The 17304-nt window shown below is 21.4% G+C and overlaps 1 protein-coding gene across 1 annotated transcript in view; it reads left to right on the top strand.

Annotated features, from left to right (window-relative positions):
- Window positions 1-17304, top strand: part of LOC117172350 (regulator of telomere elongation helicase 1 homolog) — a 59421-nt gene that overhangs the window by 1852 nt on the left and 40265 nt on the right. The window contains exons 2-4 of the mRNA XM_033360173.1: window positions 4462-4897; window positions 11065-11320; window positions 13472-13732. Coding sequence (XP_033216064.1) covers window positions 4462-4897; window positions 11065-11320; window positions 13472-13732 — 953 coding nt within the window. The remainder of the gene's footprint in view (window positions 1-4461; window positions 4898-11064; window positions 11321-13471; window positions 13733-17304) is intronic.

The following is a 17304-nucleotide window of genomic DNA, read 5'->3' as shown; positions in this document are numbered from 1 at the left end:
TGTTGAAAAGTAATCTTTTTAGTTGAAAATTTAATTACTTTGCTGAAAATTCTTTTTTTATTTACAGAAAATTAATTTTTTTAACTGATAATTTCACGGTTCATTTTTATTTGAATGTTAATATTTTTTAGATGAAAATTCAACAATTTAGTTGAAAATTTGTTTTTAAAAGAAAATTAGTTTTTTTACCTGAAAATCGAATTATTCCAATTATAGTGATTTTGTTTAGTTGATAACTCAACTATTCGGTTGAAAATTAAATCTTTTTTTGCAGGAAAATTAATTTTTTAAACTCAATTTTAATTTTTAGTTGATCTTTTTTAATTAAAAATTCTTATTCCTTGAAAAAAAATTTTTTTTTGTGAAAAATTATTTTTTTGAAATGAAAACTTAAGTAATCCAATACTGGTGGAAGGTTGATATTTTTCGTTGAAAATTGATCTTTTTTAGTTCAAAATTGATCTTCCTCAGTTTAAAATTAAGCTATTTTTTTGAAAATTTGTTATGTTTTTTTGTAAAGAATTAATTTTTTTTAACTGAAAATGTGAAAAGTGATATTTTTTAAATGAAAATTTAACTACTTTTTGAGAATATGTTGTTTTTTTTTAGAAAATAATTTTTTTCAACAAAAAATTGAACTATACCATTTTTGGATGAAAATTGATTTGATTTAATTTATAATTAAACTATTTTGTTAACAATTCGTTTTTTTCTCTGGAAAATTCATCACTTTGGTTTAATTTTTTTCTTTTTCGATTTCTTTTTTGTAGAAAATGAGGGTTTGAATTAAAAATTTGTCTATTCTAATTATGGTCCAATTTTTCCTTTTTTTAGTTGAACAATCAACTATTTTGTTGGAAATTCGGTATTATCTTTTTTTTTGTAGAAAATTATTATTTTTCAACTGAACATTTAACCACTACATTTTTGTTTGCAAATTTAACTATATGGCTGAACATTTTTTTTTCGTAGAAAATGAAACGTTTGAATTGAAATCTTGAATTATTCAATTTTTGTTGAAAATTTACTTTTTTTATTGAAAATTCGTCGTTTTTGTAGGAAGGTGTTACTATTATTTAATAGGAAATTCAATGATTCCATTTTTAGTTGAAAATTAAATTTTTTGGTTGCAAATTTTATTTTTGTAAATTTTTTTTTTTTTTAATTTAAACTTAAACTAATCCATTTTTTGTTGAAAATTCACCCTTTTATAGTTAAAAATATGTTGTTTTTTTGTAGAAAAGTTGCTGTTTTTTTTAATTGAAATTTTTTGTTTTTTAAATTGACAATTGAACTGTTTTAGTTGAAAAGAGATCTTTTTCAATTGAAAATTTAATTATTTGTTTGAAAATTCGTCTTCTTATCTTGAAAATTCAAAATTCAACTCTTTTAAAACAAACTTGTCTTTTTTGCTTGAAAATTCAACAGTTTATTCGAAAATTCGCTTTTTTTGAGCAATAATAATTTTTTGAATTAAAAATTTAGTTATTTGGTTGAAAATTCGTTTCTTTTTTGTACAAAAATTTTTTTTTAACTGTTAATTTACCTATTTCATTTATGGTTGAATGTTAATCTTATTTGGTTGAAAATGTAACTACTTTGTTAAAAATTTACTGTTTTTTTTTTTGTAAAAAATTATTATTTTAAACTAAAAATTTAACTATTCTGTTTTTGCTTGAAAACCGATCTGCTTAGTTAAAAGTTCAACTATTTGGTTAAAAATTCATATTTTAGTTTTGGAAACTGAAAACTTTGGTTTAGTTTTTTTCTTTCTTGACTAAAAATTCTTTTTTTGTTAAAAATTCAACTCTTTTAATGCAAAAACGTCTTTTTGGATTGAAAATTTGACAGTTTTGTTGAAAATTGTTTTTTTTTTTCGAAAATCAATTATTTTACTTGAAGAAATTATTTATTTGTTTTACATAAAAGGTGATCTTTTTTAGTTTTAAATTTAATTATTCAGTTGAACATTAATTTTCTATATAAAATTAATTTTTTAAAGTGAAAATTACAATAGTCCAATATTGGTTGAAAATAAATTTTTTGAATTGAAAATTCATATTTTATTGTTGAAAATTCAATTCTTAAAGTGAAAATATAATTAATTCAATACTGCTTAAAAACTGATTTTTTGTAGTTGAAAATTAATCTTTGGGCGAAAATGTAAATATTTGGTTAAAAATTTGTTTTCTTTGTGTGTAGAAAATGAATTTGTTAACTGAAAATTCAAGCATTCCAATTTTTTGCTAAAATGTGATCCTTTTTAATTAAAAAATTTATTTATTTGATTGATATTTCTAGTTAAAACTTGATCTTTTTTATTTAAAAATTCAAATATTTTATTTTTAGTTTAAAGTAGACATTTTATAGTTTAAAATTTAATTATTTAGTTAAAAATTCATTTTTTTCAACTGATAATTTAACTATTTTAGTTTTACTGGAAAAGTGATATTTTTTAGTTGATAATTCAATTATTTATTTGAAAATCCGTTTTTTTTGGATAGGAACATTAATTTTTGTTACTAAATTTAAATTTTTAGTTGATCTTTTTTAATTGAAAATTGATTTATTCTTTAAATTATGTTTGTTGGTGAAAAATTATTTTTTTTAAATGAAAACCTAATTAATCCAATACTGGTGGAAGGTTGATATTTTTTCGTTGGAAATTGATCTTCTTTAGTTCAAAATTGATCTTTCATAATTTAAAATTAAACTATTTTGTTGAAATTTTTTTTTAAATCAATTTTTTTAACTGAAAATATTGAAATTGATATTTTTGAGATGAAGATTTAATTATTTTTGTGACAATATGTTGTTTTTTTAGTAAATAATTTTTTCTACTGAACATTGAACTATACCATTTTTGGTTAAAAGTTTACCTTTTTAAATTAAAAATTGGTCATTTTTATAGAAAGGTGTTACTATTTTTTTAATTGAAAAGTCAATGATTCCATTTTTAGTTGAGAATTCAACTTTTTAGTTGCAAATTTGATTTTTTAAAATTAATTTTTTGAAATTTAAACTTAAACTATTATTAATTGAAAATTTAACTTTTGAATTTTTAGTTAAAAATTAGACTATTTTATTGACAATTCGTCTCTTTTTTGTAAACAATTAATTTTGGATCTAAAAATTAAACTTTCATTTTTAGTTGATAGTTGATCTTTTTGAATGAGAAATACGATGACTTGATACAAAATTTATTTTTTTGTAGTAAAATTAATTTCTTTTAATTGATAATTGAACTGTTTCAGTTGCAAATTCAATTATTTGTTTGAAAATTCGTATTTTTATCTTAAAAATTGAACACTTTGGTTTAATTTATTTCCTTCTTGGCTAGAAAATCTTTTTTGGTTGAAAATTAAATTTTTTATTTAAAAATTCAATTCTTTGTTTGAAAATTTGTCTTTTTAATTTGAAAATTCAACACTTTGGTTTACTGTTTTTCTTTCTCGGCCAGAAAATCTTTTTGGATAAAAATTAAACTCTTTTTAAGCAAACTCGTATTTTTGGCTTGAAAATTCAACAGTTTATTCGAAAATTCATTTTTTGAACTGAAAGTTTAGTTATTTGGTTGAAAATTCGTTTTTTTTTTGTTGTAAAATTTTTTTTTTAACTGATAATTTACCTATTTCATTTTTAGTTGAAAGTTAATCTTATTTAGTTGAAAATTTAACTACTTTGTTAAAAATTTACTGTTTTTTTTTGTAAAAAATTATTATTTTAAACTAAAAATTTAACTATTCTGTTTTTTCTTGAAAAACGATCTGCTTTGTTCAAAATTCAACTAATTGGTTAGAAATTCATCTTTTTGTCTTGAAAATCCAAAACATTGGTTTAGTTTTTTTCTTTCTTGACTAAAAATTCTTTTTTTGTTGAAAATCCAACTCTTTTGATGCAAAATCGTGTTTTTGGCTTGAAAATTCATTTATTTGTTTAAAAATTCAATTATGTGTTTGAAAATTTGTATTTTTAATTTGAAAATTCAATACTTTAGTTTACTGTTTTTATTTCTTGGCTAGAAAATTTTCTTTGGGTGAAAAGTCAACAGTTTATGTTAAAAATTGGTTGTTTTTTTGTTGTAAAAAATTTAAGTTTAAAACTGAAAATTGAACTATCTTATTGTTGGTTGAAAATTGATCTGCTTAGTTAAATGTTCAACTGTTTGGTTAAAAATTCATCTTTTTATCTTGAAAATTCAAAACTTTGGAGCTAAGAATTTTTTCTTTCTTTGTTAAAAATTCAACTATTGTCGTAAAAATTGAATTTTTTTGTTAAAAAATTCAATGATATTTTTTTTTAAGTACACCTGAATTCTCTTTCCATTTTTTAAATAAATATTTGACAATGTGACTATTCTTTTATTTTAGAATCCACTTTAAATATTATGAAAAAGTAGGGCAATTTTTAAAGTTCATGACAGAGAAATCTGAGCTCTAAAATTTAAAAATGTATTTTTAGGCACTGGAAAGACTTTGTGTCTATTATGTTCCTCCCTAAGTTGGCTTCTAGTCCGAAAGGCACAAATTCAAGCCCAGTCTCTTATCGGTTCCGCCGAAAAAACGGAAACGAATTATTTCGCACAAAAATTAGCAGGCGATTTGGAGATGGCAGGAGGATCCTCGAATGTCCCGGAACCAAATCAAGCCTTAAATTTTGGATGGGGCATGCCGAAAATTATTTATGCCTCGAGAACACACTCTCAACTTTCGCAAGCAATGCAGGAATTAAAAAGAACGTCTTATAAACACGTTAAAGTCGCAGTTTTGGGATCTAGGGATCAACTTTGCATTCATCCGGAAGTTATGAAGGAACATAACACTTCTAACAAAATTCACATGTGTCAAGTGAAAGTCAGAGCGAGGACTTGTCATTTTTATAATAACATCGAATCGAGGTTTATAATTTTATTTATTTATTTATCAGGATAGTGATTCGACTTGGAAACCTACAGTCGTGAATTTGTTTAATTTTGGTTTAAATTGCAATATGGTTTGAATGAAATATAAATTTTTCCTTGAAAATTTATCCTTTTTATTCGAAAGTTCAAGTTTTATAGGCAATTATATTTTTTAACTGAACATTCAACTATTTAGTTGAAAATTCCTTGTTTTTTCGTTGTAAAAAATAATGTTTTTAAAGTGAAAATTCATTTATTGATTTTTTTTGGCTGAAATGTAAATATGGTTGAAAATTCTTCTTTTTTTTGACAGAAAATATTTTTTTTTCAAACCGATAATTTAACTATTTTAATTGTAATTGAAAGGTTTTCTTTTTAGTTGAAAATGTTGAAAAAGCGTTAAAAATTAATTTTCTTCAGTTGGAAATTTAACTCTTTTTTTGTTGAAATTCTGTTTGCTTCTGCAGAAAATTAACTTTTTTTAATAAATAAAATTCTTGTTTTTTGTTTTTTTTTTCTAAAAATGAACTGTTTAAACTGAAAATTCATTTATTCAAATTTTTTGCTGAAATGTGATATTTTTTATTTAAAAATTTTATTATTTGATTGAAAATTCTTCTCCTTTTTTGCAGAAAAATAATTTTTTAAATTCATAATTTAACTATTTCAGTTTTAGCTGAAGGATAATCCTTTTTATTAAAAAATTTTATCATTTGGTCAAATAATTTTTTTTTCGGCAGAAAATTCATTTTTGTAACTGGAATTTTGACTATTATGGTTTTAGTTGAAGGGTGATCCTTTTAGTTGGAAATTCAACTGTTTGGTTGAAAATTTTTTGTTGTTTTTTTTGTTGTAAAAAATGCATGTTTTAAACTCAAAACTCAATTATTCACATTTTTAGCTGAAATGTGATAGTTTTTAGTTGAAAATTTTATTATTTAGTTGAACATGCTTCTTTTTTTTTTAGAAAAAAATTAATTTGTTAACTGATTATTCACCTGTTTTAATTGAAAGATAATCTTTTTTAGTTTAAAATATCATATAATATCACAAATGAACTGTTTCGTTGAAAATATATTTTTTTTCTAGGAAATTTATTTTACGAACAAAAAATCGATATAATTCAATACTGGTTGAAAATTAACTTTTTTCAATTGAAATATTAACTATTTTACTGAAAATTTGTTTGTTTCTGCAGAAAATTAATTTTTTTAACCGAATAAAATTTGACTATTGCATTTTTAGTTGTAAAATAAACTGCTTGGTTGAAATTCGTTTTTTTTTTGTAAAAAGTGCATTTTTTAAACTGAAAATCCGAATTTTTGTCTGAAAAATGATAGTTTTTAGTTGAAAATTTTATTATTTTTTGAAATTTAATTTTTTTTGTTTGCTAGAAAATTAATTTTTTGGTCCGAAAATTTATAGAATCCAATACTGGTTGAAAATAAATATTTTTTAGTTAAAAATTGATCTTCATGAAGCCGACAGTTCAAATATTTAAATAAAAATTCGTTTTTTTTAGTAAAAAATAAAGATTTTAAACAGAAAATTAAATTATTCAAATTTTTGGCTGAATTGTGATAGTTTTTAATTGAAAACTTTATTATTTAGTTAAAAATTCTTCTTTTTTTTAGCAAAAAATTAATTTGTTTAACTAATCATTTACCTGTTTTAATTAAAAGACGATCTTTTTTAGTTTAAAATATATAATTAATATCATATAATATCATAAATTACCTTTTTGGTTGAAAATTCTTTCTTTTTTTTTTTTGCTAGAAAATTCATTTTTTGGCCCGAAAATTTATAGAATCCAATACTGGTTGAAAATCAATTTTTTGTAGGTAAAAATTCAATTATGAAGTTGAAAATTTGTTGTTTTTTTCTACAGAAAATTAATTTTTGAACTGAACATTTATGTAATCCAATACTGGTTGAAAATTAATATTTTTTTGTTAAAAATTAATTATCATGAGGCCGAGAGTTCAAATATGTAATTAAAAACTTTTTTTTAGTAAAAAATAAATTTTTGAAATTGAAATTTCAGTTATTCAAGTTTTCGGCTAAAATCTCATCTTTCTTAGTTGAAAATTGAATCATTTGATTAAAACTCTTCTTTTTTGGCAGAAAAATAATTTTTTTTCAACTAATAATTTAACTATTTTAGTTTTAGTTGAAAGATTTTCTTTTACAGTTTAAAATTTAATTATTTAGTAAAATATTCTTTTTTTTTTAAGAAGAAAATTCAGATTTTAAACTGACAATTGAACTATTTTAGTTTTAATTGAGAATTTTTAGTTTTTTAGAAAATTAAGTTTCGAACTGAAAATGTAATTATCCAATTTTTGGTGAAAAGTGGCATTTGTTATTTCAAAATTCAACTTATATTAAAAAGTCCTTATTTTTTAAATGATTTTTTTATTCGTTTTTTTGTTAATAACTATATTTCTCTTTTAGAATTCATCTTTTTTGGAATGTAAATTGAATTATTTGGTCGAAATTTAAACGATATTGTTAACAATCACCTTTTTTATTGTTTAAAATTTAACATTTTAATATAAAATTCATCTTTTTGGTTGAAGAATGAGCTTGTCTCTTGAAAATTAGTTTTTTTTCTTGCTGAAAATTAATTGTTTTACTGAAAATTCAGCTATTCCAGTAAAAATTGTGACTATTTTCTTGACTTTTTTATGTACATTAATTTTTGTTTAACTGAAAATTAGTCTGTTTAATTTTTGATAGAAAAATTATCTTTCTTAAGTGAAAATTAATTATTTTTCGTAAAGATGAATTATTTTGGTTGAAAATTAATATTTTTTAATGTAAATATAATTATTCATGTTAAGATTTATCACTTTAGTTGAAAATTCATTATATTCATCTCTTTTTTTCTCTCGAAAATTCCTCTCTTTGGTAGAAATGAATCTTTATGTTTAAAAATTCAACTATTCCATTTAAAAATTCATGATTTCAGTTAAAAATCAGTTAAAAATTCATTTGTTGTAACTGGAACTTTAACTATTTCATATTTCGTTAAAAATTAATTTCTTTAGTTCAAAGTTCAACTGTTTGATTAGAAATTTGCCTGTTTAATTAAAAGTTCATGTATTTTGTTGAAAAATCGTTCTTTTTTTTATAAAAAATTAATTTTTTTTTTTTGGCTGAAAATTATAATAATTTTTTTACTGGAAATTTAAGCATTCCAGTTGAAACTGTAAATATTTTGTGGAACTTTTTTTAACATTAATTTTTTCAACTTATATTTATTTGCAGATTTTCGTCTTTTTGACTAATAAATCTTTCTTGGTTGATTTAACAATGATTTATTAAAAATGATTAATTATTTTGATTGAAAATTCATATTTTTTGTAGTAAATTTTGGGTTGAAAAATGCTCTTTTTAGTTTAAATTTCCTTCTTTTTTTTTGGAGAGATTAATATTTTTGGTTGAAAATTTAATTATTCTAGTTAAAAATCCATCTTTTTGGTTAAAAAATAATTTTTTCTGGTTGAAAATTAAACTTTTTTGTTGAAAATTATTCTTTCCGGTTCAAAATTAATATATTTCAATTGAATACTCCATCATTTTATTTTTAAATATATCTCTTTGGTGAAACCTTCATTTTTAAAGATAAAATTGAACTATTAAATTTTTATTTGACAATTTACCTTTTCACTGTTCTTTATCAAAAACAAAACTGTTTTTCGATTGAAAAAATAACATTTTTTTAGAGGATTCATTTTTTTTAATTAAAATATTTCGTTAAAGATGAACTTTTTTGTTGTAACTTTGATTTGGCATATCTGAAATTTTCCAATATCTTTCAGAATTTTCTCAAGATTCTTAGGAAAATTATTTATTATAATTTATATAATTATATATTTAATAATTAGCGCATAACAGTATATAATATTAATTTTATTTATTATATAATTTAATAAATATATTAATTATATTGGTATTTTCAATTTAAAAATTATGTTTTGGTAGTGTTTTTCGTCAGAAATTGTTATTAATAATTTCAAAAAATTATATTTCAGTCGATTGAAAACTTTCTACCATTTTAGATTACGCTAAAATTTCACAGCAAAAAATATTTTCAAACTAAAATATTATTATATGAACAAAAATGAAAATAATTTTAAAAAATGTTTAATTATGTCGTTTTTCAGCTGGAAATTGCTTATTTTAAACAAAAATTATTAAATTTTAAAGGTTCATAATTTTGTTAATAATTTTAGTGTACACCGAAAATTGGTATTTTTATGTTAGTGTTTTTTTCCGGAAATTATTGCTATTTTTCAATAAAAAAATATTAGATTCGCCTAAAATTAGTATTTATAAACGAAAAAACCAGAAAAATATTAGATTTTGATTCGAATACAATTTTTTCTCAAATAATAAATCATACAAGCTTGAATAATTTTGGATTGCGTTAGTGTTTTTTTTTGGGAATTCAAATTTGTATTAAAAAATCGCTAAATTAAAAAAGTATTCATAATTTTTTTAAAGTTTTAGATTATGTTTTCGTTTTACATCGAAAATTAGTATTTTCAATGAAAAATCATTATAATATAAACAAGATTCAGAATCTTTACCAAATTTTGAATTATGTTAGTGTTTTGCGTAAAAAATTTATTTTTTGAATTTAAAAAAATTATATTTGAAAGAAGTTTCACAACTTACCAGAATATTTACAATATTTGAACAATAACAGGTTACATTTATATTTAAAAAATTGTATTTTGCGAGTTTTGGCACTAATTATGATTTTTAATAGGTTTTTAATTAAAAATTTTTTCTGATATATAAAATACTACTTTCCACTGATAATTAAATTGTTTGAATAATTTTTTTAGAACTTTTCTCTTAGAATAGAGTTAGAAAGTTGCCTTTTTTCGAAGTTTTTAAACTTATTTTGAACTTTTCAGTTAGAGCAAGCAATCATCAATTAAATTTAATATGGAAAATTTTTTAAACAAATTATTATTATTTATAATAATATTTTCTTAAAACAATGCTGGAAAGATCTAATTTATTTTTAAATTTTCCACTTTTTTTCAAATTCAATCAGTTCATCAATTTTTTTTTAAATTAATATTATCTTTGAATAATGCCAGAAAGTAGCAGTTTTTTCTGAAATAATAAAAATTTTGTCGACTTTTCACTCAGAGCGAGGTGAAAATTAATTAAATTCAGCAGAAATAATTGTGTAAACAAAGTATTATTGTTTATAAGTACATTCTTTTAGATAATTGCTAAAAAGTTGCGTTTTTCGGAAATTTTCAACTTTGCTTTTTCTTTTTAATTATAAACAAATAATATATAAACGATATAGAGAATCGTTTTCTAAATAATCTCTTGTTTTGTGAATACATTTTTTTGGAATAGCAGAGATATTTGAAATATCATTTAAATCCTCTATATGGATTATATTAAATGTAAATTTTCCTTGAAGTATTTACTGAGAACTTTTTTGCTTAGATTAGTATTGATATTATTTGCTCCCAACTAAAATGGAAAAGAAAAGCTGAAAATTTCATTTAAAAACTGTAACTATCTAGTATAAATTTTTAATAAAAACTGATATAGGAGAAGATATTTATAGATAAAAATGATTCGATTAAAAAATTATTTTTTATTAAGTTCAATTAATTATTACAACACTTTAAGTGAAAAGTGGACAAAAAATAAAAAATTTCAGAAAAAATGCAACTTTCTGGCATTATTTATAGAAAATAATATTAAAATTGATAGCAAAATGTTAAAAAAATTATTTTTGTCAACTTGAATTAATTATTAGCTCACTAGATTTGAAAAGGGTATAAAAAGTGGAAATTTTTAGAAAAAAAATTCGAAAATTCGTATTAAACAATTATTTATGTTAAATTTAATTTATTGTAGCCTCGTTCTAACTGAAAAGAGAAAATGGCTAAAAACGATAATCAGCTGTTAACAAAATTTATGTAAATATCTAATTTAAATTTGTATTTAAAAACCCTTAAAGAAGTCTTAATTAGCTTTAAAAACTCGCAAAACCAAATTGCTCAGTGGATACAATTAAGTTTCCGGGCGACATGCAAGAAATTTTTTTTTAAATCGACCACCCTATTGTTCAAAGTTTGTAAATAAATTATGTCTATCAACTTTTAATTTCTCTTTTTTAGAAAAGACGATCCGATCTTTACCCAAGAAATTCTAGACATCGAGGATTTAGTAAAAGCGGGTCAAAAGGCAAAGTGCTGTCCCTATTTTTTGTCGAGAGAAATTAAACAAAAAGCGGATATTACTTTCATGCCCTATAATTACTTGCTCGATCCAAAATCGAGAAGATCTCAAGGAATCGAACTGCAGAATAGTGTAATTTTATTGGATGAGGCACATAATGTTGAAAAAACTTGCGAGGAAGCTGCATCATTACAGGTATATTTAAATAAAATATTGTTTACGTTTTTTAATATTTACAGGGTGGCCGCTGGACCCGGAAAACCGGGAATTAAAAGTGAATTTTTTTTACCGTGAATTTTACAAATTTTTAGAAGAAAAATCTGCCCACGTTCGATTTCAACAGTTTTTAAATAATTAGTTGAATTGTTATGTTTTTAAATTATGCTATTATTTAGCTTACATTTCGTAATTCAACATTTTTCATTTTAAAAAGTTTCCATTTAAAATTTTATTTTTAACCTTACCTTTTTAATTTAAAGAATTTTAAATGCTTTCTTAAAGACTTGAACAAACAAAAAATAAAATCTTTTGATTTTACCAGTTCAAAATTCTTAAACAAATGTGAAGGTGTTACTGAAAGTTTATAAATTATTTCCAACTTAAAAATAACTTCATAATAATATATTCTTAATTAAAGGATTTTATTAAATTAAAAATATTGTTTCAGTCTAAAATATTCCATTTTTAACCCATTCAATTTAAAATTTTTAATTAAAACAAAAATTAATTATTGAATATTTAGTAATATTCGAATTTTTATTTAACACAAGTAAATTAAAACCAAATATTTAAAAATAAAGAATCTTTAAATGAATATTTTCGCATAGAAAACCTAGAATCGTTAAAATTTCGAAGAGCCTTTTAAAATTTGAACGTTACAATTTCAATTGTTGTATTTGAAAAATGCTTAATTTGTAAGTGAAATTTTTAAATTTTGATCTATAATTTACAAATGAACATTTATAGAAAAAAATTTAAGTAATTTTAAGAGATATGTCTGGTTTAAACAAAAATTTTTAATTCATGCAAATTCTAGAAAGTTTTCTTAAGTTAATTTTCTTAAGTTAATAAATTTTTGTCTAAAATCATCAATCTTTAATTAGAAAAATAAACTTTTAAGAAAGTATAGTTTAAGTTTTAAGAAGGAGAATTTCAAACATAAAAATATGAATTTTAAACAAATATTTAATAGTTAATATACCAAAAATTTTTAATAAAAAAACATTTGATTTTCAAAAAAAAACGAATTTTCAACAAAATACTTGAATTCTATACTGGAATCAATTTTAACCAATCAATTGCATTTTTAGTAAAAAAAATTGATTTTCTAAAGAAAATACTTCTGCTAAAAAATTAATTTTTAATAAAAAATGTGATTTTTTAACCAAACAGTAACGTTTTTTAACCAAAAAGATGAATATTCAACAAAGTCCTTAAATTTTCAACCATACAATTGGATTTTCAATAAAAAGGTCATTTAAAAAATTTAACAAAAACAGATAATGAAAATTTTGTTTAAATCTTTGAAAAACTTTGTAAATATTCCCTTAAAATAATTTTTCAAAATGAAAATTTATTTTTAATTTTCTGAGGAATGTTAAGAGAATTTTTTTATTCTTTTGAAGCCTACAAATAATAAATGTTCAATTGTTATTTATACATCCAAATTGTAAAGAAATTTTCTAAAATTTGCAAGATTTTCTGAAAATTGTAGAAAAAATTCAATTCATTTTGACAGATATTTAGAACTTCTGAAAAAATTTCCAAAATAATTTTAAATTTAAAACAACTTCTAGATTTCTCAAGATTTTGAAATAAAATTTTGAATCTTTCCAAGGATTTTTAACTATTTAAAAAGAAAATAATTGAATTTCTAATTTAAGAAGTCTTAAGTTAAAAATTTTTCACTTTTTCAATATTTGATGTTTCTAGATTAAAATTCCTTAAAACTATATAATTTTCAAAATTTTCATGTTCATTGATTGATTTTTTAATTTAGTGCATTGAAAATGATAACGTGGATTTATATTTTTTTATATTAAAAAATATTAGTACCTTCAATTTTATACGCATAAATTATTGAGCATTTGAATACGGAATTCTTCAATTAAAAACTTAAAAATTTTAATTTTAAAAGTTCAAAATTTAACAGTTCCACTTTGACTGCTTTCATTTAAAGCTCAGTTTTTATTACCTCAAGTGCAAAATTTTTTTGCTTTAGTGTTCAATTTTTTAAATTTCATTGACCGTGAAAAATGTTTGCGAACCGGGAAAAACCCGGGAATTTATTTCATCGATTAAAACGGCCACCCTGATTTAATAATTATAGAATTTAAATTTTTTTAGATTAGCAGTACAGACGTCGCCCTTTGTATCGACGAAGTGACTTCAGTAATGAAAGACATGTCAAACGAAATGAGTGAAAATGATTTTTCGATGGATTCCCCGAGTGTTGTCCCAAAAGATTTTTCCGCGGAGGATCTTTGTATTTTGAAAGCCATGTTTCTTGAACTCGAAAAGGCGATTGATGATATAAAATTGGACAAAGGAAACGATGGAAAAACTTTTCCTGGTGGCTACATTTTTGATCTTTTGGAAAAAGCGGATGTAAGAATATTTTGGCTTTAAATTTTCCACTCGAAATAACTATTTTTAGAGAATTTACACTCTTTTCCCTTTTTTAAATTCTTTTTTACTTTGTTTTTAAGAAACTTCCTCTTTTTCTCTTTTTTTGGTTTACATCAATTCTTTTTTTTTTTTAAAAGTCTTTTATTATATTTTTGGTTAAGAATTCGTCTCTTTTAGGTGAAAATTAAATTCTCTTTTTGACAACTCAACTATTTTGTTAAAAATTGATATTTTTTAGTCTAAAATTTAAGAATTTTGTTAAACTTTTGTCTTTTTGGATATAAAATTAACTTTCTTGTTGAAAATTTATATTTTGGAATTGAAAGTTCAATTGATTTGTAGAAAATAATTTTTAAGTATTTGGTTAAAAATTCAACTATTTTTTTTTTTAATTAACTGTTTTTATTTAATTTGACAGTTTCTTGGAGAATTCAACTATTCCGTTGAAAATGAACTTTTTTGTTTAAAATTCATATTTTCGGATTGAAAATTCAATTGATTTTAGGAATTTTTTGTCAGGGTTGAAAATTGTATTATTTTGTTGAAAATGATCTGTTTTGTTGAGTATTCATTTCTTTGGATAGAAAATTCATTAATTTTTGTAGAAATGTCAACTTTCTTGATTGAAAATTAACCTTTTTGTTTGAAAATTCAATTTTTTAATTTAAAAAATTTTTTATTTCGTTGAAATTTCGACGGTTTTGTCGAATATTCTTCTCTTTGGATTGAAATTTAAATTTTCTGTTGAAAATTCGCTTATTTTAACATTCAACTACTTTGCTTGGAAATTCAATTTTGTTTAATTCTTATTTTTACGTTTAGCATATAACTGTTTTATAAAAAATTCTCATATTTTTGTTTAGAATTCAAATATTTAGTTAAAATTTCAATTTTTCTGTAGAAAATTCGTCTGTTTGCGTTGAAAATTTAAGAATTTAATCGAAAATTTAACTATTTGATTAAAAAATAATATTCTTGCTGAAAATTCATATTCTCTTCTGAAAAATTAAATTGTTTTTTTTTTTTTTAGAAAATTCGTATTTTTGGCATGAAAATTCAAGAATGTGGTAGAAAATTCGAATATTTGTTTTAAACTTATTATTTTTTTTTGTTGAAAATGCATATTTTCGTGTAGAAAATTCAATTATTTTTTATAAAATTCGTCTGTTTAGCTTGAAAAATCAGCAATGTGATAGAAAATTGAACTATTTGGTTAAAAAGTAGTTTTTTGTTCAAAATTCAATTGTTTTTTAGAAAACTTGCTTTTGGCTTGAAAATTTAACGATATGGTACAAAATTCAACTATTTGATTGAAAAGTAACTTTTTTGTTGAAAATTTATATTTTCTTCTGAAAAATTAAATTGTTTTTTTTTTTAGAAAATTCGTATTTTTGGCATGAAAATTCAAGAATATAGTAGAAAATTCAAATACTTGTTTGAGACTTAATTTTTTGTTGGAAATGCATATTTTCGTGTACAAAATTCTATTAGTTTTTAAAAAATAAGTCTGTTTAGCTTGAAAAATCAGCAATGTGATAGAAAATTGAAATATTTGGTTAAAAAGTAGTTTTTTGTTCAAAATTCAATTGTTTTTTAGAAAACTTGCTTTTGGCTTGAAAATTTAATAATGTGATACAAAATACAACTATATGGTTGAAAATTAACTTTTTTGTAGAAAATTCATATTTTTGGAATGAAAATTTAATTGATTTGCAGAATTTTTTGTCAGGGTTGAAAATTTTATTATTTTGTTGAAAATTCAACTATTTTGTTGAATATTCATCTCATTGGATAGCAAATGTATCGTTTTTGGTAGAAATGCCTTCCTTATTGGTTAAAAATGAACCTTTTTGTTTGTAACATCGACCATTTGATTAAACATTCAACTATTTTCTATAAAAAAAAATTATTTTGTTGAAATTTCGACGATTTTGTTGAATATTCGTTTCTTCGAATTGAAATTTAAATTGTGTGTAGAAAATTCGTTTATTTTAACATTCAACTATTTTGTTTGAAAATTAACTTTTTTTATTCTTATTTTTGTCTTGAGGATATCATTGTTTTATAGAAAATTCTAATATTTTTGTTAAGAATTAAACTATTTATTTTAAAATCAACTTTTTATTGAAAACTCAAATTTTTGGTTTAAAAATTCAATTTTTCTGTAGAAAATTCGTCTATAAAAAAATTCGTAATATAAAAATCTAACAATGTGGTGGAAAATTCAACTATTTGATTGAAAAGTAACTTTTTTGTTGAACATTCATATTTTTTCTCAAAAGTTAAATTGTTTTTTAGAAAATTCTTATTTTTGGCATGAAAAATCAAGAATATGGTAGCAAATTCAAATATTTGTTTGGAACTTAATTTTTTGTTGAAAATTCAGATTTTCATGTAGAAAATTCCATTCTTTTTTTAAAAAATCATCTCTTTGTTAAAAATTAATTTTTGTTTAAAATTAAATTATTTTTTGAAAACTTCCTTTTGTCTTGAAAATTTAACAATGTTTTATGAAATTCGATTATTTGGTTGAAAACAAACTTTTTTGTTGAAAATCCATATATTCCAGTTGAAAGTTTAATTATTTTGTAGAAAATAAATCTTTTTGGCTTAAAATTTAAACAATGTGTTATAAAATTCAACTATTTGGTTGAAAACTAACTTTTTTATTGAAAATTCATACTTTTGGTTTAAAAATTAATATTTTTGGGTTGAAAATTCAATTCTGTTGTAAAAAAAGACTTTTTTTTGCAAAAATTTTGTTCAAAAAATTTGTTTTGCAAGAAAATGAGTTTGGATGGAAAATTAACTTAATTCTTGAAAATTTCGACTGTCTTGTACAAAATTTTGTAATTTGGGTTTAACAATCCAACATGTTGGTAGAAATTTCAAAAATTCGTTTTTCTTTTTTGTTGTTGAAAAATTAATTTCTTTTGGTTGACAATTTAAATATTTTAATTGAAATTCATCTTTTCGGATGAAAATTCTCCTATTTAATTGAGAATTCATCTATTATGTTGAAAATCTATATTTTCCAGTTGAAAGTTTAATTGTTTTGTAGAAAAAAAAACCATTTTTGGTGGAAAATTCAATAATGTAGAAGAAAATTGAACTATTTGGTACAAAATTAACCTTTTTGTTGATAATTCATATTTTGGGGCGAAAGATTTAATAGTTTTGAACAAATTAATCTTCTTGCTTGAAAATTAAAAAATGTTTTATGAAATTCAACAATGTGAAAGAAAATTCAGCTATTTGGTTGATAATTAACTTTTTTGTTGAAAATTCATATATTTGGATTGAAAATTCAATTCTGTTGTAAAAAACTACTTTTATTTGCAACAATTTTCTTCAAAATTTATTTTTTTGGTTAGAAAGTTATTTTGGATTGGAAATTAACTTAATTTGTTATAAATTCAACTGTCTTCTACAAAATTTTGTCATTTGGGTTTAACAATTCAACGAGTTCGTAGAAAATTACCTTTTTTGTTGAAAATTCATATTTTCGGGTTGAAAATTTAATTATTCTCTAGAAAAATAATTTTTCGGCT

The sequence above is a fragment of the Belonocnema kinseyi genome, chromosome 5, assembly GCF_010883055.1.
Source record: "Belonocnema kinseyi isolate 2016_QV_RU_SX_M_011 chromosome 5, B_treatae_v1, whole genome shotgun sequence".
Classification (NCBI taxonomy): Eukaryota; Metazoa; Arthropoda; class Insecta; order Hymenoptera; family Cynipidae; genus Belonocnema; species Belonocnema kinseyi.
Note: the sequence above shows the minus strand (reverse complement) of the source record. Positions and strands in the feature narration are given on the sequence as shown.